Source organism: Elephas maximus, chromosome 1 (assembly GCF_024166365.1).
Source record: "Elephas maximus indicus isolate mEleMax1 chromosome 1, mEleMax1 primary haplotype, whole genome shotgun sequence".
NCBI lineage: Eukaryota > Metazoa > Chordata > Mammalia > Proboscidea > Elephantidae > Elephas > Elephas maximus.
Window position 1 is genome coordinate 196350305 of NC_064819.1, and position 19724 is coordinate 196370028.

The window sequence follows — 19724 nt, forward strand, 5'->3', positions numbered from 1 at the left end:
GATCATCTAATTTAAAATCTTCATTTAGAGATAAGAAATAAAGAGCCACAGAGGTGAAAGGATTTGCTGAGGTTACAAAGGTATTAGGGCCAGGACTTAAAGCTCATGATTCCTGACTCTCAGTTCACCTTCGCCTCAGCTCACTATGTAGCACATTTTTCTTTTTTGGGCTACATGTTTTCACTCGTAAAGGAAAATTTAGAAAATGACATGTCTTACATCAAGAGAGTACATTATCATCATTTGAAGACTTTTTGTATAGTATCCAAAACATTTTTGTTGATCAGGAAATGTATTCATATTCATATTGATCATGCATTGCTATAACAAGTGTGTACATATTATAATATTGATATAAATGTTTCTATTAATTCAGAAGAAGTACACATACAAGTACATACAGGGCAATGCAATTACTTGGATGTTAATAACTTCTTTATTAAAATAAGATGTATAAAGGATGCTGATATTGTTTTCAAATTTATGTAAAATGAAAGCAACTAGTACTGCTTTGTAAAATGCAGAAACCCAGTTTTTTTAAAACAACAAATGTATTTTCCAATATGTAGTTGATATAGTGACATGAATAGTGCAACTTTGAAATCTAATAAAAAAATTGCAAACTTTCATTATAGTTCCCACTTCAATCACATTGTATAAAGAGAGAAGACACTAGAAGTATATTTGATTTAGTATTTGGATACTTCTTTGAAGAATATTAAGCATTTTTTTGTTAAAGGCAAACTCTTTTCAATGCTCACCTCAGATTTCAGGCTTCAACTCAGTATCAGGTAATACAGGGAAAATTTTAAGCAATTACATAATTCCCTCTTTTAAATAACAAAGTATGAACGTACCATCTTCATCAGTTTGAATAATCGTCTCTTCACTCTCCTTCCTCCCTTCTGGATTGGTTAAGATCATCTTGAGGCTGACGTTTGTATAAGGTGGCAGATGGCTCACAACATGCTGAGGGGCTTTGGGATCCATGTCCAAGCAGTCTGCCTTGCTCTCGTTGTGACCACGGAAGTAATGGTAGCAGATAGTAACATTAAAAGTGTGGCAACGAGTAATGTTGTATCCCAAGGATTCCCAGTCCACAGCAATGCGTCTTGCCTGTATCTCGGCAATCTTTAAAGTCTTTGGGGTTCGCATAGGTTCTGAAAAATAAATAAAAAATTCAGACAGCAGTCAACTTTACCAGAAATAATCTTGAAAAAATAAAAAAGTGAGCATGATATAACATATGGAAACCTAGGAGAATGTGGGCACCCTCGTTGCTATTCTCATATTCTTTTTTTATTCACGATATTATCCTTGAAGGATTCAATCAGGGACTATGACTGATCAATAGGAAGAGAAATAAAATGTAATATGTCAACAATCCATAATACTTAGGAACTTGGTGGAAAAATAAAAACCTAAAAACATGGCCACAATGCCTATACTATTGCTGTTGTTACTGCCCAATTCCCTGTCTTTATTTTCTTTTGACCTTATTGAGTAAGTGAATTAGCTAATATATCCTAATGGATAAGAGTCAACACGTTCTGCACTATGATTTGTCATGTCACCAAGCTATGCTGTACACTAATTACTCTAATTGTGGTACTCAACTACCATTTACAAAAAATGATGCAGATATTAATTAACATTTATTATTTAGGTAATGATGTTGTTCATCAAAGCAAAAAAAAAATCAGAAAGATTTCAGGAGCACATGGGGATATTCACATTGTCATCTTTCCTTCTTGATCTCTTTTTGTCTTTTATTAGGCAACACACAGGTCTGGCAATCCATTCACTGTCACCCAAACCAAACTGGGAGGTGAATTTCCACTCAACTGGAAAATGCTGGCAGAACTAGGCACTCCAAAGATTGGAGTCCATCCATCACTGCTTCCCAAGTGTATTCTTTCCTTATGCAAGACTAGTTTTAAGCGTTTAACTTAATCAAAATAATTACTCTGTGAAAGTCATGTTTATGACAATGTCTACAAAGCAAAGAAACCAACACCTAGCATAACCTTAATATTTTAATTTGATGTAGACAATAAAGGCAAGGCTAGGTCATTGTCTTGCTGATGCTACCCTTTTAACTCACTAAGGATAGTCCATGTTCTTGCTAAATGAAAATCATTAGGAAAAAAAAAGAAGAAAATAGTAAAACAAAAAAGACCAATGTGGGTGTTTAAATAAATTTTCATTTTTTGAGATTAAATTCTCCCTTATGTAAAAATAACTAGCACAGTACACAGATGGCAAGTCAACATTGGGATTCCAGTTCAATGTACTTAATGTGTGATCTGAAATACACACTAAAAAATAAAACCAAACCCTTTGCCATCGAGTCGATTCCAACTCATAGCGACCCTATAGGACAGAGTAGAACTGCCCCATAAAGTTTCCAAAGAGTGCCTGGTGCATTTGAACTGCCAGCCTTTAGGTTAGCAGCTGTAGCTCTTAACCACTATGCTACCAGGGTTTCCCAAAATACATACTATGGACCTTTAACATAAAACCTCAAAACTATTAAATAACACACACACACACCCCAATGAATCTTCAGTAGAGCCTGATGCTTCGATTTAAAATGTTGTCTATCAATCTTTCGAGTGTTCACAGTACCCAGTGTCCTTATTTTACTACCACTTTTGCTTTATGTGCTATCAGTAGGCTGGAAGGAGGATGTACCTTTTTCTTCATTAAAACAAAAACAAAACTCTTTATTTGTGTAGCCCTATGCTAACATGTTTCCCACTGGGGCAAGAGTGAGGTGATGATACTCGTAGTTCAGTTCAGTCAGAATACTGAAAACAGTCTTCAGCACCACTGTCAGCCAACTGACCAGGCAGTAAGTAATAGCTAGAGTCACCCTATAAATTCTCAGATAAACTGTGAGTTTGCTGCCTGTGAGGTAGCAGCCAGATATAATTTAGTGGCCATGTTCAGGGAAGTTCATACTTTACTCTAAAACCACTTAGAATGAATAAGTAAGAATTTCCAAGAAAATACCTAGAGCATATGAATGAAAATTTCCCATTAAGAAATGACAGAAAACACCAATATATATTTACTTCCCTATTTAGTTTTTTTCAGGCCTAGCATTTATATGCTTGTTTTTATACACCTCTCATTTTGAATGTGCTATTTTCCCTCTTTATGAATTTCTCTTATTTCCAAGTCATCTATTTCACTAGTCTTTTCATTTTTCCTCACTTCAGTTTGCACTTACTCTGCATTCTAATACAATTTTAAAAGCATATCTAGATAGTTCCCACACTGTGAAAAAGACAGTAACTCTACATTCTCAATTATCACATTCATCAGAATTGGCTACAGATATATTTATTAACTATTTGTTAGAAAATACATAGAGTTCACTTTGAATGAACACTCTGTTTTGGTGTCCTCAAATGCTATTTATGTTGGTACTCATAGTGACTTAAATTAAAAACTCTTATTTAAAATTGGGGAACAGTAGTTTATTTATCTTATATGTATAAACCACCATCAAAATTACAGCAAGCAATACTTTATTAACTAGTAAAGATAGCCAAAGAGGTGTGGAAAGAAACTGTTTTTGAAGAGGCCAAGAATCTTTCTACAAGTTTAACATGGTCTTTAAAATCTATTGTTTTCTCAGTAGCATAAACAAATGCTGCAAACTGCCCCATTGTTGCAAAAATAGTGACTTAAAATATAATTTTACTTTCTCCTCAGGGCAATATTCTGAAAAAAACACACAAAGTAAACACACAATTCTAAAGGCAAACTTGATTGTTTTGAGCTCTATGACATCTCCATTAACTCAGAGAGAGTTGTCTAATTACACTTCCTCTCAATTGGCTTGTGCTTTAAAGTTTTTTCCAGATTTTTTGAGGTGGGACCTTCTCAGGAATATACATATAATAGGCACTTTACTATGCAGCACCTCTAAATTCTATTAGGTCTAATATGGGCTGACAAATATATGCAGATGGCTTTTTATAATACAGTTTTTATAAATAGCAGTGACTTGAGACTGCTCTACTACTATGAAATTCACTGAAAGGAATTCCATCAAAGAACTCAGTAGTAAAATTGCCTAAATTCCTCACCATGATCCATTATTTCTTGCACTTTACTATTATTCCATTATATTTCTGGGGTATAAAAACATAAATACAATTTTTAAATTTCTAAATCAGAATAATTACTTGAATGGCCACAGAATAACTGGAGGCAGAAAGATATTGCTTGGAACCCATTATGTTACATATGAGCTGGGTGTAAGGCCTGTTTTAAGTATTAAATAACTTATAGAAATGACCTAGCATTGTGAACAGTACATAGTGGGATCACAGTAAATCATATTTATAAATAAACAACATGAATAATCATATCGAGAGTAAAATAACAGAGACCAAAGCCAAGTGTTTTAGAATTTCCTAAATGTTTCTCCTTCCCACTTTTTCAACTTTCCATTCCGAAATTTCTTTTGAGTATTTCATACATGGAAACCCTGGTAGCATAGTGGTTAAGAGCTACAGCTGCTAACCAAAAGGTTGGCAGTTCGAATTCACCAGGTGCTCCTTGGAAAGTCTAAGGGGTAGTTCTACTCTGCCTTATAGGGTCACCATAAGTTGGAATCAACTCAACCACAAAGGGTTTGGGTTTTGTTTTATTTCATAAATGTGGTTTTATATAATAGTTCTCACTTTTTCAGCTGTTCTGGTAAAATGACAATTGGGAAAGACAGAAGAGATTGCAAAAATTGTGGGGAAAGATTTTGGTAGAAACTTAGAAGCATGGCAAGGGAGTGACCTTTGACAGCAAAGGATTACATTAAAAGACTTAGACCAAATCATCCAACCTAAGAAACAAAAATAGACTGTCTATTATATAATGTTTACAATACTAGACACTGCAGGGGGTAATAAAGAAAATAAAACAATGCTAGACTTCAAGAAGCTTGCTATTAGTAAAGATGACAAACTAAGAAAAAAAGTAAATAGTATAAGATAGCATAAGCAGTATATGAATGGAATAAAATGCTATAAGAATCCAAGAAGCGGAAATAACTTCTACTTGGAAAACAGAGGAGGCATTTGTGTCATGTCTCAATGGATAAAGATGGTATCTATAGGCATAGTTTGGGTAAATGATACAAATACAGAAGAAAAAAAGGTGAATAAAAATGCAGAACATAGTTGTAAAAAATATGTAATCCCATCTGGCTGCTGTACAAGTATCTCGTAAAACTCACTGCCATCGAGTTGATTCTGACTCCTAGCTACCCTACTGGACAGAGTAGAACTGCCCCATAGAGTTTCCAAAGAGGGCCTGGTGGATTTTAACTGCTGACCTTTTAGGTTAGCAGTCACAGCTCTTAATCACTATGCCACTAGGGTTTCCAAACAGGTATCTAGTAGGAGGTAATACAGGAAAAATGGTTTGGGAAAATTTGGATGTCATGGTAAGGGTCTGAACTTGATTTAATATTTTTTTTTTTAGGTATCACTAAGAGCTTCTGAATAAGAAATTAACATAATCAAGCTGTTGATTTGGAAAGATTAATCTGGTGATTGTGTCAAGATGGACTGAAGTATGGTGGAGACACTGGTGGGTAAGAAATCAAGACTGCAATGAGTAAAGGGAGAATAAGGGGCCAAGCAAGAAGGATGACAGCAAAACAGAACGGATGTTACTGACATGGAAGAAAAATTGAAAAGCTTGGTGGCTATTTGAATTTAAGATATGTAAGTAGATACAATCTAGCTAATGTGTCCAAACTGAATGACTAAGAAAATTTGGTCGTCTTAAATAAACAGAGAAGACACAGATCTGGGATTAAAATGATCCTGTAATTCAGTGCCATTTATTTAGTGTTTTCTCTCAGCCAGGTGAAGTCCTATTGGCACAATGGTTAAGAGCATCGTGGCTAACCAAAAGGTTTGCAGTTCAAATCTACCAGCTGCTCTTTGGAAAACCTAAGGGGCAGTGCTACTCTGTCCTATATGGTAGCTATAAGTCAGAATTGACTAGATGGCAATGAGTTTTTTTTTTTTCTTTCTTTTTTTGGTTGGCCAGGATGTATTCTAGAAACTATGACTACAAAGATCAATTACACAAGTTAACTTAGTACGCAAAGCGTGCAAAGTAACGATTGAACTGATCTGTGTTTTAGATAACTCGAAGAACATTCTGAAGGAAACAAAAAGAAAACAAACAGTTGCCATTGACTTGACTCCCACTCATGGTGACCCCTATGTGTGTCATAGTAGAAATGTGCTCCACAGGGTTTTTAATGGCTGGTTTTTCAGAAGTAGATTGCCAGCGAGGCCTCCCTTCTAAGGTAAGAGGTCTAAATGGGAGCACCAGTCAACCTTAATCAGCCTATGGAACACTCTTCTCCTTTCAAAAATAAGAGGAATAACATGAGGGAAGATAAGAGAGAGGGAGAAGAAGAGACAGAGGGCACAGGGAGGAGAAGAGAGAGGAGTAAAGAGAGGAAGAGAAAGAGAAGAGAGAGAGGAAGCTTGAAGGAAAGGAGGGTGTTCAAATCATATAAAGATACAAATTTATCCTACAGAAGCCAAAGTTCTTAGTCTAACTTTCCCCCAATCCCATTTAATAGATGAAAAAAATGAGTTCCAAGGGAGGCTACCTGGTATTTCAATAGAGAGCCAGTAAGTCAGCAAAAGTCATCTTTGTAGCCTCAGCTCCTAGAATTGGGCTTGGTCTATTGCAAAACCAAAAAACTGAATCCATTGCCATCGAGTCAATTCTGACTCATAGCAAGGTCACTGAATAAACATTTTTTTTTTGCTCAGAACAGTGCCATGACCCATATATTTGGTTCCTAATTATTAATTTGTTGAATACATGCTGTATGCTATGAACTGGGTTAGGTAAACCAAAACACAGAGCCTGATCATCAAGAATTGAAAGCTCAAATTCATTTTTATGTGTAGAAGAAAAATAGAATGGTTTTATTCTTAGTAAAATGAAAGAGGTTAGGTCATGAGAATGAAGGGAGGGTTTGGGGAAAGAGAAATAATTGTTAGCGGTAGCAATTAGAGGAATTCCCTAGGGAGTTATGGTTAGAACATTCATTCAGAATGCTTTTTGACACTGGTGGAAATGAAGACACAGATATTCAAAAAAGATCTCAAAAGGGAGGAGGCAAAAGGATTGCAGAACAAAAAGTGGTAAGAATTCAGCTAAGGAGACTGAACGTGTTTATGTGATAGACTCTAACAACACGATTTCTTTATTTTCTACAGACGTTTTGAACTATATAACCTAGAGAAAATAGACAATAGTGCTACCTTCAGGAACAGCTTGGCTAAGACAGTGAAAGAAAAACCATGAAGTCAAACTTCCTCAAATCGTTCTACTTATTTTTGAAATCTGTGTGTTTAGTACACACATCCCTTCAACTCTCCCTAAACCATCAGTAAGGGCATTTAGACTGGATGAAACCTATGAAAAAAACACTGAGAACACCAGCACAAGAACAAAGAAGGATTAAGGTCTCACATGTCTTGATAAATTTGAAGAATAGAATGGGAGCAGAGATAACATTAAGAAACAAGTGGAAGAACTGGAATTGGAAGCAAATTTAGCCCTTTTCCCATTTTGCATTTTAGCTGATGAATTTCAACTTGTCTTATTAAGAGCTCTGTGGACACATGTACAACCAAATAGGTATAAAGTTCTCTGTTCATTAACTTACAATAAACCCTAAGAAAATACTTACCTATTAAAAAAAAGCAAAAAACAAACACATGCAATGAGAAACGTCAGCTTTACTAGTTTTCTTAATTTTGCCTTCCAAATGTCGGATCAGCAAGTTTACTAACTTTTCTAATACTCTTTTTCCTTTTATTGTCTACCGACTTCCTAGGTGTTACAGTGAGAAAGGCTACATGAAGTCAAGAGGAAATAAAGAAGAATGGCAGAAAAGTTTGCTATTAAACCTATGGCCAGTATTATATAATAAGTACATAAACAAAGAAGTAATGCATTACTGCCCTCACTTAAATTCTAAATAGTTCAAGGATTTTTGCCTGTAATAATTTTTGTATCAAACATTTAAACCCATTCCATAGGATAAAATGAATGATTACTTAAGAATCCTCTGAAGGTTAATTAAAGGCAACGTGAACAGATAGAACCTGTTGACTTCCAGTCACCTCTGGACAGCAAGATGATTTAATAAGTGGTTCTAGATAACAGATAAAAGGGAGTTCAATTCTTTTTCTTTTTTTGGTACTTGCCACACAACATGTGACATAACAAGTCAATATCCATGTCCTTTTGTAGCGATAATCTCTAGTTACTCTGAAAGAGTTGTGAAAACAAAAGCTTTAGCAGCTACAAGAGAATCAAGGGCAGGGATCATATTTCTCTAGAATCAGCTTTTAATGATAAAATTTATTATCCAGCTGTCAGTCAGAGAAAAACAGAAGATGTCCCAAAGCTCACGCCAAGAGAAAAAAAGGAAGATCTTGTCAAAGATGTACACAAACTAAGAACATTGAAGCATGACAGGAGCTTCATGCTGCCGGCTGCCTTTTCATCAGAAATCCTCGAAGCTGACTGCAAAGCACAATTTCCATTCCATTTATCTGAACAAATAGAAGGGCTGTGAATTTTCCTGACTGCCAGAGAAAGTATTTGTTAACGTGAAATAAAAATGAACTGAGATAAAATTTCTGAACAAAGGTGAGTTTAAAAAAATGAAAAGGAAGAAAACAGTGCCACACCTTTGGAAAGGAAAACAAAACAAAACAAAGCCAAAAAAAAAAAAATTCAGGTCCTCTGGAAGACAATGTCTTTTACCCATTAGATGCTTTGTATTCTTTTCCTCATGGTAAAAACTGAGGATAATCAAGCTTTTACACTGCACATCTTTCAATGTATAGCAGCATTAGTCTTGCCAAAAAGGTTTTATCTCTGGTCCCACGGGTCAAACTGAGTTAATGATAAGTTGGTGAGATGACTGAATTAGTACTGTATCATGAGGGAGCCTCAGGTTCAGGAACAATCACAAGACAACTGTCAGCTCTTTTGGCCACATTTCTGGCTTTGTTGCTGAAGTGACATGCTTGGACTTAGGGGATGTGGAGTGACAGGGGTGCATGGCTTACTCAGCTCTCCTGTAGAGTCAGAGTAATATTTACCCAGTGTCATCACAACCATACAAAGCATATCATCAAATTAAATGAAAATAAGTCAATGTCTCTACTCTCAAGAGTCTCACTGAAGTTCATAAGGAAATTCTAATAAAATTAACATTTGGACTCCTGCTAATATAATGCCAAAGAAATTGTTTGATTTTTAGAGAATAATACTAACAAAGTAACATGGAAAAAAAAAAAAAAAAAAAGACAAAGAGATCTCTTTTTATAGTAGAAAAATACTATTGAATGCCTTATCATAAAACTTAGTTTTCAAAGTGTGGGCAGTTAAAACCTTTGGGACTCTTTAATTTTTTCACCTAAATTTTTATTCACAATATTAAATTTTGTTGGAAGAAACATGGATTTACAATCAATGAATCCATTTAAATATATTTCTGATATTGCATATCCCATTTATTTTGTTTTAATTAAAAAATAATAAAATATTCTCCATAGGTAACTACGTTTGGATGAAACGTAAAATAGAAAAAAGTAAAAGCAATATTCTTAATTTACAGAAGAAACAGGAAGAGAATAATCTACCCCTGCTGTACAAAAAAAGCTTTGTCATAAAATGTTAAGCAACAGCGTAAATTACACACACTAAAATGTAGAGTAAAAACAAAAAAACAAAACTAATATGGAAAGCACTGCTTCATATTATACAGAGTAAAGGTAAGGGGACTACAGAGGAGCTGCATATAAAAATGACAAACCTCTAGAGGGGATTTGTAATACCTTCTTTATCCCTAAAAAGAAGATACTTCTTAGGTTACTCTGAAAAACAAAGTAAAAATTTTGCATGCAAAGTACAGTGACTGGCTCATAGCATATGTTTGGAAAATTTTACTTTCCGAACAATATAGCAAAGAGTTTTGATATATTTTAAGCTCAAGAATTAATGAAAATAGAATCCAAGAACCCAACTGTCCTCTGTGATAGTTGCAATTAGGGCTCCATTTCTTCACCCTTCCTTGTATCCACAGTTTGCCATGTGCCTTTGCAATTCCTCACACCAAAGATTTGATTTTGGGTTTGCCTTGTGACTTGTTTTGGTACACAGAATGAGGTGAAAGTGACAGTGTTCTAGTTCCAAGCCTATATCTCAAAAAGCCGTGTGTGTTTCTATCTGCTCTCATGCCTCTGCCATCACTTCTAGAATAGGAGATACAGGTAGAGCAGATCTCAGTCACCCCAGTTGTCCCAGCTGAGGTCAGCCTAAATCAGCAAAGAGTCCGTCCATCAGCAGGTATGTGAGCCAGCCAAGGTCATCAGAGGCTTTAGACAACAGCTATGGAAGAGAAAGTCATACATGCTTGCCGTATGCCACTAAGATTTTGTGGTTAGTTTTTGCTCAACACTTGACACAGCCTTTATTCCCAATCTCTTAATTTTGTAAAGTACATTAATATTTGTGTTATGCCAGTGATTTCTTTACAGAATGGCACTTTAAGAATTTTATTAATTTTATTAATGGGTTGTGCTGAAGTACTACAAGCTTATTTAGTATTAAAAAAAAGGAAACAGTTATTAAGTGGTCGGTATATGCGAGGCAATGTGATAGTATAGCATATGCTTTATAAAATGATTTTAAATTAATGTTTTTCTGTCTTCATTTTCCATAAGCTCTTTTTGTAGGTTCATTTCTTTATTATGCTTCTACAGAGCTTAATTAATAATATTCTGAATAAGATACATCAAAATTTTATTCAAAATTATAATAATTGAGATAGTAGTTATCCAGTACCCCACTCTTTCACAACACTTACTAAATTATTTTACTTTGTTGATATGATTTTGTAGGTGTATATAAAAGGAGCTCCGATGGCACACCAGTTAAGCACTCAGCTATTAACTGAAAGGTTAGCGGTTCAAACGTACCCAGTGGCTCTGGGAGAAAAAGACTGGAAATCTACTATGGTAAAGTTTACAGCCAAGAAAATTCTATGGGGAAGTACTACTCTGCCACTTGGGGTTGCTATGAGTTGGGATCTACTCAACTGCACCCGACAGCAACAGGTATATATAAAAACGAATCTGTAATACAATCTAAATTTCTTTAATTTTGATTGCATAGAACTGACAGACAAAACATATTTACATATATATTAATCAAACCACCAAACACTGTGTAACTACAAAAGTAGATATATCTTTTCCTCAACTGCATAGCACCCTTGTAAACACCTTACAATGGTTCTTAAATAAGTCAGCCAATTAAAAATAGGGAAATTTATTATAAAACATATTAGTTTATGAAATGTTAAAGGGCCCATTTAAAGTGAGGCTATCTTATGAAATGGACCTCTCTGACCAAATCAAAGTAAAACAAAGAATTATATTATGATATTCTAAGTATGTACTGCTAATTTCCACCACTCATCTGCAGCTTGTTGTACTGTGGTAACTTGCGTGTCGCTGTGATGACGGAAGCTATACCACTGGTATTTCAAATACGAGTAGGGTCTCCCTTAGTAGACAGGTTTCAGCAGAGTTTCCAGATTAAGAAAGACTATGAAGAAGGTAGATATACTTCTAAAAAAAAATAGGCTAGTGAAAACCTTATGAATAGTAGTGGAACACTGGTATAGTGATGGAAGATGAGCACCTCAGGTTAGGAAAAAAAAAAAAAGCAAAAAACCAAACCTATTGCTGTCAGCTTGATTCTGACTCATAGTGACCCTAATGGACATGGCAGAGCTACCCTGTAGGGTTTCCAAGGAGGGGCTGGTGGATTCAAACTTTCGACCTTTGGTTAGCTGCCAAGATCTTAACCATTGTACCAATCAGGGCTCCCCTAAAGGTTAGAAGATACTCAAAATATGAGTAGGGAGGAGATGCCTCCTCAAAGCACACTCAACCTTAATGATGTGGATCAAATCAAGCTTTTGGGACATTCATTTGGGGATGTGGCATGACTCGAAAAGAGAAGAAATAGCTGCAAACATTCATTAATAATTGGAACATGTAATGTACCAAGTATGAATCTAGGAAAATTGGGAGTCATCAAAAAAGAAATAGAATGCATAAAGATTGATATCCTAAGCATTAGTGACCTGAAATGGACTGGTATCGCCAGTTGAATCACACATTCATATAGGCTACTATGTCGGGAATGACAAATTGAAGAGGAACAACATCACGTTTGTTGTCAAAATGAACATTTCAAGATCTATCCTGAAGTACAACACTGTTAGTGATAGAATAATATTCATACATCTACTAGGAAGAGTAGTTAATATGACTATTATTTAAATTTACCCACCAACCACTAATCCAAAGATAAGGAAATTGAAAATTTTTTCCAACTTCTGCAATCTGAAATCGATTAAGCATGCAATCAAGATACACTGATAATTATTGGTGATAGTAATGTGAAAGCTGGAAATGAAGAAGGGTCGGTAGATGGAAAATATAGCCTTAGAGATAGAAATGATATCGAAGATCAAATGAAAGAATTTTGCAAGACCAAGGACTCATTCACTGCAAATACGTTTTTTCAACAACATAAACGGCAACTATACACATAGACCACCCTAGATGGAATACACAGGAATCAAATTGACTATATCTGTAGAAAGAGACAATACAGAAGCTCCATATCATCACTCAGAAAAAGGCCACGGGAGACTAAGTAATAAACCATCAATTGTTCATATGCAAGTTCAAAATGAAGCTGAAGAAAATTAAAACAAGTCCACAAGAGACAAAGTACAACCTTCAGTATGTCACAATTGAATTTAGAGACCATCTCAAGAACAGATTTGATGCATCGAACACTAATGACCAAAGACCAGGGTAATCATGAGATGACATCAAGAATATACATGAAGAAAGCAATATGTCATTAAAAAGACAGGAAAGAAGGAAAAGACCAAAATGGATGTCAGAAGAAACTTGCTCTTGAACATAGATAGGGTGAGAGGGAGATCACGTAAAAGAGATGAACAGAAGATTTCAAAGGACAGCTCAAGAAGACAAAGAAAGTATTATAATGAAATGTGCAAAGATCTGGAGTTAGAAAACCAAAAGGGAAGAACATGTTCGGCATTTCTGAAGCTAAAAGAATTGAAGAAAAAATTCAAGCCTTGAGTTGCAAGAGTGAAGGACTGTATGGGCAAAATATTGAATGACTAAGGAAGAAACAAAAGAAGATATAAGGAATACACAAAGTCGCTGTACCAAAAAGAATTGGTTTACATTCAACCATATCGGGAGGTAGCATATGATCAAGAACTGATAGAACTAAAGTAAGAAGTCCAAGCAACATTGAAGGCATTGTCACATTGCTGAAAAAGAAGGCTCTGGAAATTGATGAAACAACAATTGAAATGTTTCAACAAACGGACGCAATGCTAGAGGTGCTCAGTTATCTGTGCCAAGAAATCTGGAAGACAGCTACCTGGCCAACTGACTGGAGAGATCCATATTTGTACCCATTCCAAAGAATGTCAATCCAATAGAAGGTGGAAATTCCCAAAAAATATTACTATCACACACAAGTAAAATATTGCACAAGATAAGTCAGAAGTGATTGCAGCAGTACATTGACAGGGAATGGCCAGAAATTTGAGCTGGATTCAGAAGAGGAAGTGGAATGAAGGATATCATTACTGATGTCAGATGGATCTTGGCTGAAAGCAGAGAATATCACAAAGATGTTTACTTGTAGTTTCATTGAGTGCACAAAGGTATTCCATTGTATGGATCATAACAAATTATGGAAAACATTGCAAAGAATGGGAATTTAAGAACACTTAATTGTGATCATGGGCAAATTGTACAGAGACCAAGAGGCAGTTGTTTGAATAGAACAAGGGAAAATTGAGTGGTTTAAAATCAGAAAAGGCGTGCATCAGTGTTTTTATCCTTTCATCGTACTTATTCAACCTGTATGCTGAGCATAAAATCTGAGAAGCTGGATTATATGAAGAACTGGCATCAGGACTGGAAGAAGACTCATTAACCAGCTTTGACATGCAGATGATAGAACCTTGCTTGCTGAAAGTGAAGAAGACTTGAAGCCCTTGCTGATGAAGATCAAAGACAGCCTTCTGTATGGATTATACCTCAACATAAAAGAAAAATTTCCACAACTGGACCATGAAGCAACATCATGATAAAAGCAGAAAATATTGATGCTGTCATGGATTTCATTTTACTTGGATCCACAATCAATGCCCAGGGAAGCAGCAGTCAAAAAGTCAGAAGATGTATTGCATTGGGAAAATCTGCTACAAATGACCTCTTTGAAGTGTTGAGAGGCAAGGATATCACTTTGAGGACTAAGGTGTGCCTGAGCCAAGCCATGGTATTTTTAATTGCCTCATATACATGGGAAAGCTAGACAATGAATAAGGAAGACCAAGGAAGAACTGATGCCTTTGTACTGTGATGTCAGGGAAGAATATTGAATATACTACGAGCTGCCGGAAGAATGAACAAATCTGTCTTGCAAGAAGTACAGTTAGAATGTTCCTGAGGATAGAGAAGTGAAGACTTTGTTTCATGTACTTTGGACATGTTATGGGGGGGCCAGTCCCTGGAGAAGGACATCATGCTTGGTAAAGTAGAGGGTCAGTGAAAAAGAAGAAGACCCTCAATAAGATCTATTGACACAGTGGCTGCAGCAATGGGCTCAACCAGTGCAGGACCGGGAGGTCTTTTGTATGTCGTGTGTGGGATTGCTGTGAGTCAGAGCTGACACTACAGCGCCTAACAAGAACACTGCTCATTTCATTCCTTACAAAGCTTATGATATCCATACATAACGAATAATGTCCTGTCCTTTTATTCCTCTGGAAACTTATCAAATAGACTAATTTTTTTTTTTTTGATCACATATTTGTAGGAAGAAGAGAAAACTAAGTTATAATATAAATGTTACGGAAGTTCCAAAGGTGATCACAATTATTGATACACTTTAACACATCTTTCGATTTTATAAAATGCAGTGTCTAGTAACATGCTTGCTTCAGGACAATAAAAAAACCAGGCAAAGACTGCAGGTTTGATGATTATTTGTTCATTTCCTTTTTGAAGCCACCATTTATTCTATGCTTTCATGCATGATTAACAGCTTGCAGAGCCTTCACATGTAATCAATATTTGTGAAGTTTTATATTAGTTTAGAGATTAGACAGCCTTGATTATAAATTTTTTCGATTTGTACAGCTTAGCTGCAGAAATCCCTGTACATTTTTCAGAGATTAAATTAAAAGGAGATATATGGCCTATACACACAAGAAATGCCAGTGTGATTATAAGGCGTGACCTCTTTATACTCATTCCTCTAGATGAATAAAATCTATCTAGTGCACTAAAACATGAATCAGCATGTCAACAAGCATCAAGCTGAGATAGTAAACACAGTGAAAATGTGACAAAAAGAATTACAGAACTGCAAGAAAACCTGCTTAAGATATAATTAATACAGGCGACTCGCAAGAATTAATTGCTTCAGCTCATTTTTGTAAATTAGGAAATCGGCAGAGATAAGAATAATGAAATCCTTAACTTATACCTGGAAAATCTGAACCCATATTAAAACTGAAGATTTATGATCTGTTTTAAGATAAACAATGATAACAGTTTTTTCTTAATTGCTAGATGAATAAATATGACTTTTTTTTTTTAAGGATAGTAAATAATCTAAACCCATTGCGGTTGAATCAATTTTGACTCATACTGACCCTATAGGAAAGAGTAGAACTGCCCCATAGCATTTCCAAGAGCCCTTCTAGCACAGTGGTAAAGAGCTACAGCTGCTAATCAAAAGGTCAGCAGTTCGAATCCACCAGCTGCTCCTTGGAAACTCTATGAGGCAGTTCTACTCTGTCCTACAGCATCTGTATGAGTTAGAATTAACTTATAGGCAGTGGATTTTAATCTTTATGGAAGAAGACTGAGACATCTTTCTTCCAGGGAGCGACTGATGTGTTAGGACCACTGACCTTACAGTTAGCAGCTGAAATAAACAGAAGGTAGTTCATCTTGATAAGTATTTTGAAGGATTCATTTACTTACCTTGGAAAAGGTATTCATCAATATCATTTAGATGGTGTTAGAGAAATGCTTGAATATGTTTTATATCGGCCTTAAAAGAAAATTAAATCCCCTTAAATTGTATAAAGAAAAAAGTATATGTATAATTAAATACTTTCTGGAAGAGATTTGACAAAGATATATTCATTTGCAATCTACTAATATTTTCAAATAATTCTACAGGAAACAATAAAATGATGACAACACATAGAAATGACAAGGCAGGAGATTGCTTTTCTTTGTTTTCACAGATAGCAATACCCTAGTAAGATTAGATTTTGAAGTATCAGAGAGGAATATTAATAGATATTCACAGGAGAACAGAAAACAAAGAAAAATCTGTAAAAGTTTATAAACATTACGGAAATGTTTTGTTTGTTCTGTGCATATGCTACTATAGTAATCACATTCATGCCAAACCCAAATCTATACTACCAGTTCCAGTTAAAACAATTAACCAGCCTAGTACATTTGCAATGTACAGGTTTTTAAAACACAGAACCAACTCCAAAATCAGTTCCCATTACACCATTTAAATATTAAGAATGATTATCTTTAACAAACACTTATCAAGTAAATACAAACGGGCCAGACTAGTTGCTTAGGAACCAAAGATGACTAAGACATGCCTCCTGTCCTTGTACAACTTGAATTGTGGTAAATGTACAGGCCCAGAAACAGGTAAATCGTAGTTTAATGTGGTCAGAAAAAAGCACTGTTGAACTAAGGAGATAAATGAAATTTAAAACTTCTGTTGATAGGAACAATGTTTCACCACAGAAGTTACAATGAAGCTCTTTTCCAAAGGACTACTGGACATTTTCATTGTGAAGGGAGTGGGGATAAAGGACCTTCAAAAATAATAGGATTACAGTGAATCCTGGCTGTCTTTTCTGGCAGGAAGGGAGAACTTCCGCTCACACCTTCAGCATTTCTCTTTTGTGATACTCATTCATCCCTGGTGGAACAAAGGGTGCATCCCATTGCTACTGAGTCGATTCCGACTCATTGTCAACCATATAGGACAGAGTAGAGCTGCCCAATAGTGTTTCCAAGGAGCAGTTGGTGGATATGAACTGCTGACCTTTTGCTTAGCAGCGGAGCTCTTAACCACTGTGGCACTGGGACTCCAAAAGGTGCGTGGAGAAAGTAAACACTTTTGAATGTTAATCTCCTGCTAGACCTCTCCCTTAACTACAGACTTACATACCCAATTGCATACTAATGTTTCAACTTAAGTTGTCTGATGGGTACCCCAAACTTAAAATCCTTAAACCTGAGCTAATGTTATTCCATAGCCTGGGCTTCTAACGGTCTCCACCATCTTAATAAAATAACTCCATTATTCCAATAAGTTAGTGAAATGACTCACCCAAAAGCTTTCCTTTCTCTTACCCCTCACATACATTTCATTAGTCAATTCTTTCCATTCTATCTGCAACATATGTTTAAAATCTGACCACTTATCATCGCTTCCACCACTGGTATTTATTTCATCCTAGCAATTATCATTTCAGACTGGAATTAGTGAAACTGCTTCCAAACGAAACTGGAATGAACCCCTGCTTCCTCTTTTGCAGTCAGAGGGACCCTGAACTACTCTCCAGTGACTGTTTACCTCACTCAGAATCACTTCTGAGTGGGTTCCTAGGCTCTGCACATTCTGCTCTCCACTCCTTGTCTGACTTCATCTCCCACTACTCTTGATCTTGTTCCTCCACTCTCAGCCACAGTGGCCTCCTTGCAGTTCCTCAAACATGTCGGGCACATTCTTACCTCAGGCAAGGTCTTTGCACTTGCTCTTCTCTGCCTAGAAGGCCCTTCTCCCAGATGTCTACTTGTCTCACTCTCTTACCTCCTACAGGGCTTAATTCTTGTCTTACCCTCTCACCTCCTACAGGGCTTAATTCAAATTGCTGTCTTAGTGAAGCTTTCCTTGACCATCTTACTTAAAATCCAGTGTTCCTTTACTGCTTCATTTCTCTCCTTAGCACTTATCACTATCTACTATCATTTGTATTTACTTATTTATCTGGATTATTTTCTGTCTCCCCACACTAAAATGTCTGGTACATAGTAATTACTCAGTAAATATTTGGGTTGATAAACTGCTGAATGAATATATAAATTGATGATCTTTGTATCTTCTGGCATATAATATGTAGTAAATGAACTATAAATTTTAGCTGATTGAAGGCTACTCTTTAATACTAGAAAACATACTAAAACCTGAATTTATTTGTAAAATGAATGTCAAACAACTAAACAGTCCCAGCCTCTAGAAATCATCTTACAGGTTTTAAGGCTTAAAACGCAAAGTAAAGATTTTGGTTGAATAACAAAAAATGTCAAACTGTTGGATGAAATTGTAGATCTTGAAAAACTAAGGTAGAAAATCTTTGAAAAAGTATACACTTAAAGTTGGAAATTTGAAGCATACTTAAAACATTTAATGTATCATGAATATTAGGCTGGTTTAATGATATTCATCTTGAACTACTTTTTATCATTTTTTTGATCTTTCAAGCTTTTTTCTTATTTTCTCAACTAGAGAGCAAGTTTCTTCGGGGCAAGGAATGTATTTACTACTTCACTTATTTCCTATTCAGTGCTAAATATATAGTAAGAAAGTGATGAATACATTAACTTTAAGCAATTTTACTCTAAAGGAGGTGTTGTGAAATGTAAGGGTTTTGAACATAAAATATCAAAATAAACCTCATCAAGAGGGAGGAAAGAAAAAAATCCTTGAAGTCACTCGATGCTATTTTCAAAGCATAGGAAGAATGGACCTTTGATATCTCAGATTATTTGATATTCCAGCTTAAAAATTAGATGTCCTATATAAATTGAGCTTAATTCATGAACAACTGATTTTGTTTTAGGTTACATTGTGGAACAGATGGTGTCATTAAATTCACATTAAACTTCTTTTTCATTCCCATGGAGACCTAAAGAATTAGCTCCTTAATTGGAGTCTGAGTCATTACTGTTTACCATGGGTTTACACATTCACTTGCTGTCAATCATGCCCTGATTCCTAAGCTCAGTGCCTTTGTGAGCTACTTTTAATTTATGCTAGCTTGATTATTATAGTGGCCTAGAACAAGTTTCACAAGGCTATTTCCTAGTCTTCACGTGTTTGCAAATGTGATCTAGATCTTACACTACAGAGCGTAGAGGTACCCTGATTTGTGAAAGGCCATATATATGTATGAAATAGCTTACAGGACTAGGCTGTGGAATGAGGCTACCTGTTATTTAAACACAAGCTACTTAACGTCCATATGCATCATAATCTCATCCATGAAATCGGAAAAATGTAACACCTGTGCTCAGGACTGTTGTTGTTTGATACCATGGAGTCAATTCCGACTCATAGCAACAATAAGATTGTAGTAAGGCTAAAGTCAGATATAATGTGTAACTTATATAATGAGTAGCAACTTAGAAAAACATAGTTTATGGATGAAATGTGGCTCTTATTTTTATTGTAGTTACTTATTTGTG

The 19724-nt window shown here is 35.5% G+C and overlaps 1 protein-coding gene across 5 annotated transcripts in view; it reads right to left on the bottom strand.

The window, feature by feature from the left end:
* PTPRK (protein tyrosine phosphatase receptor type K) overlaps positions 1-19724 on the bottom strand; it is a 694658-nt gene that overhangs the window by 140619 nt on the left and 534315 nt on the right. For all 5 annotated transcript variants that reach the window (XM_049901316.1, XM_049901385.1, XM_049901556.1 and 2 more), the window contains exon 8: positions 858-1160. In XM_049901316.1, coding sequence (XP_049757273.1) covers positions 858-1160 — 303 coding nt within the window. The remainder of the gene's footprint in view (positions 1-857; positions 1161-19724) is intronic.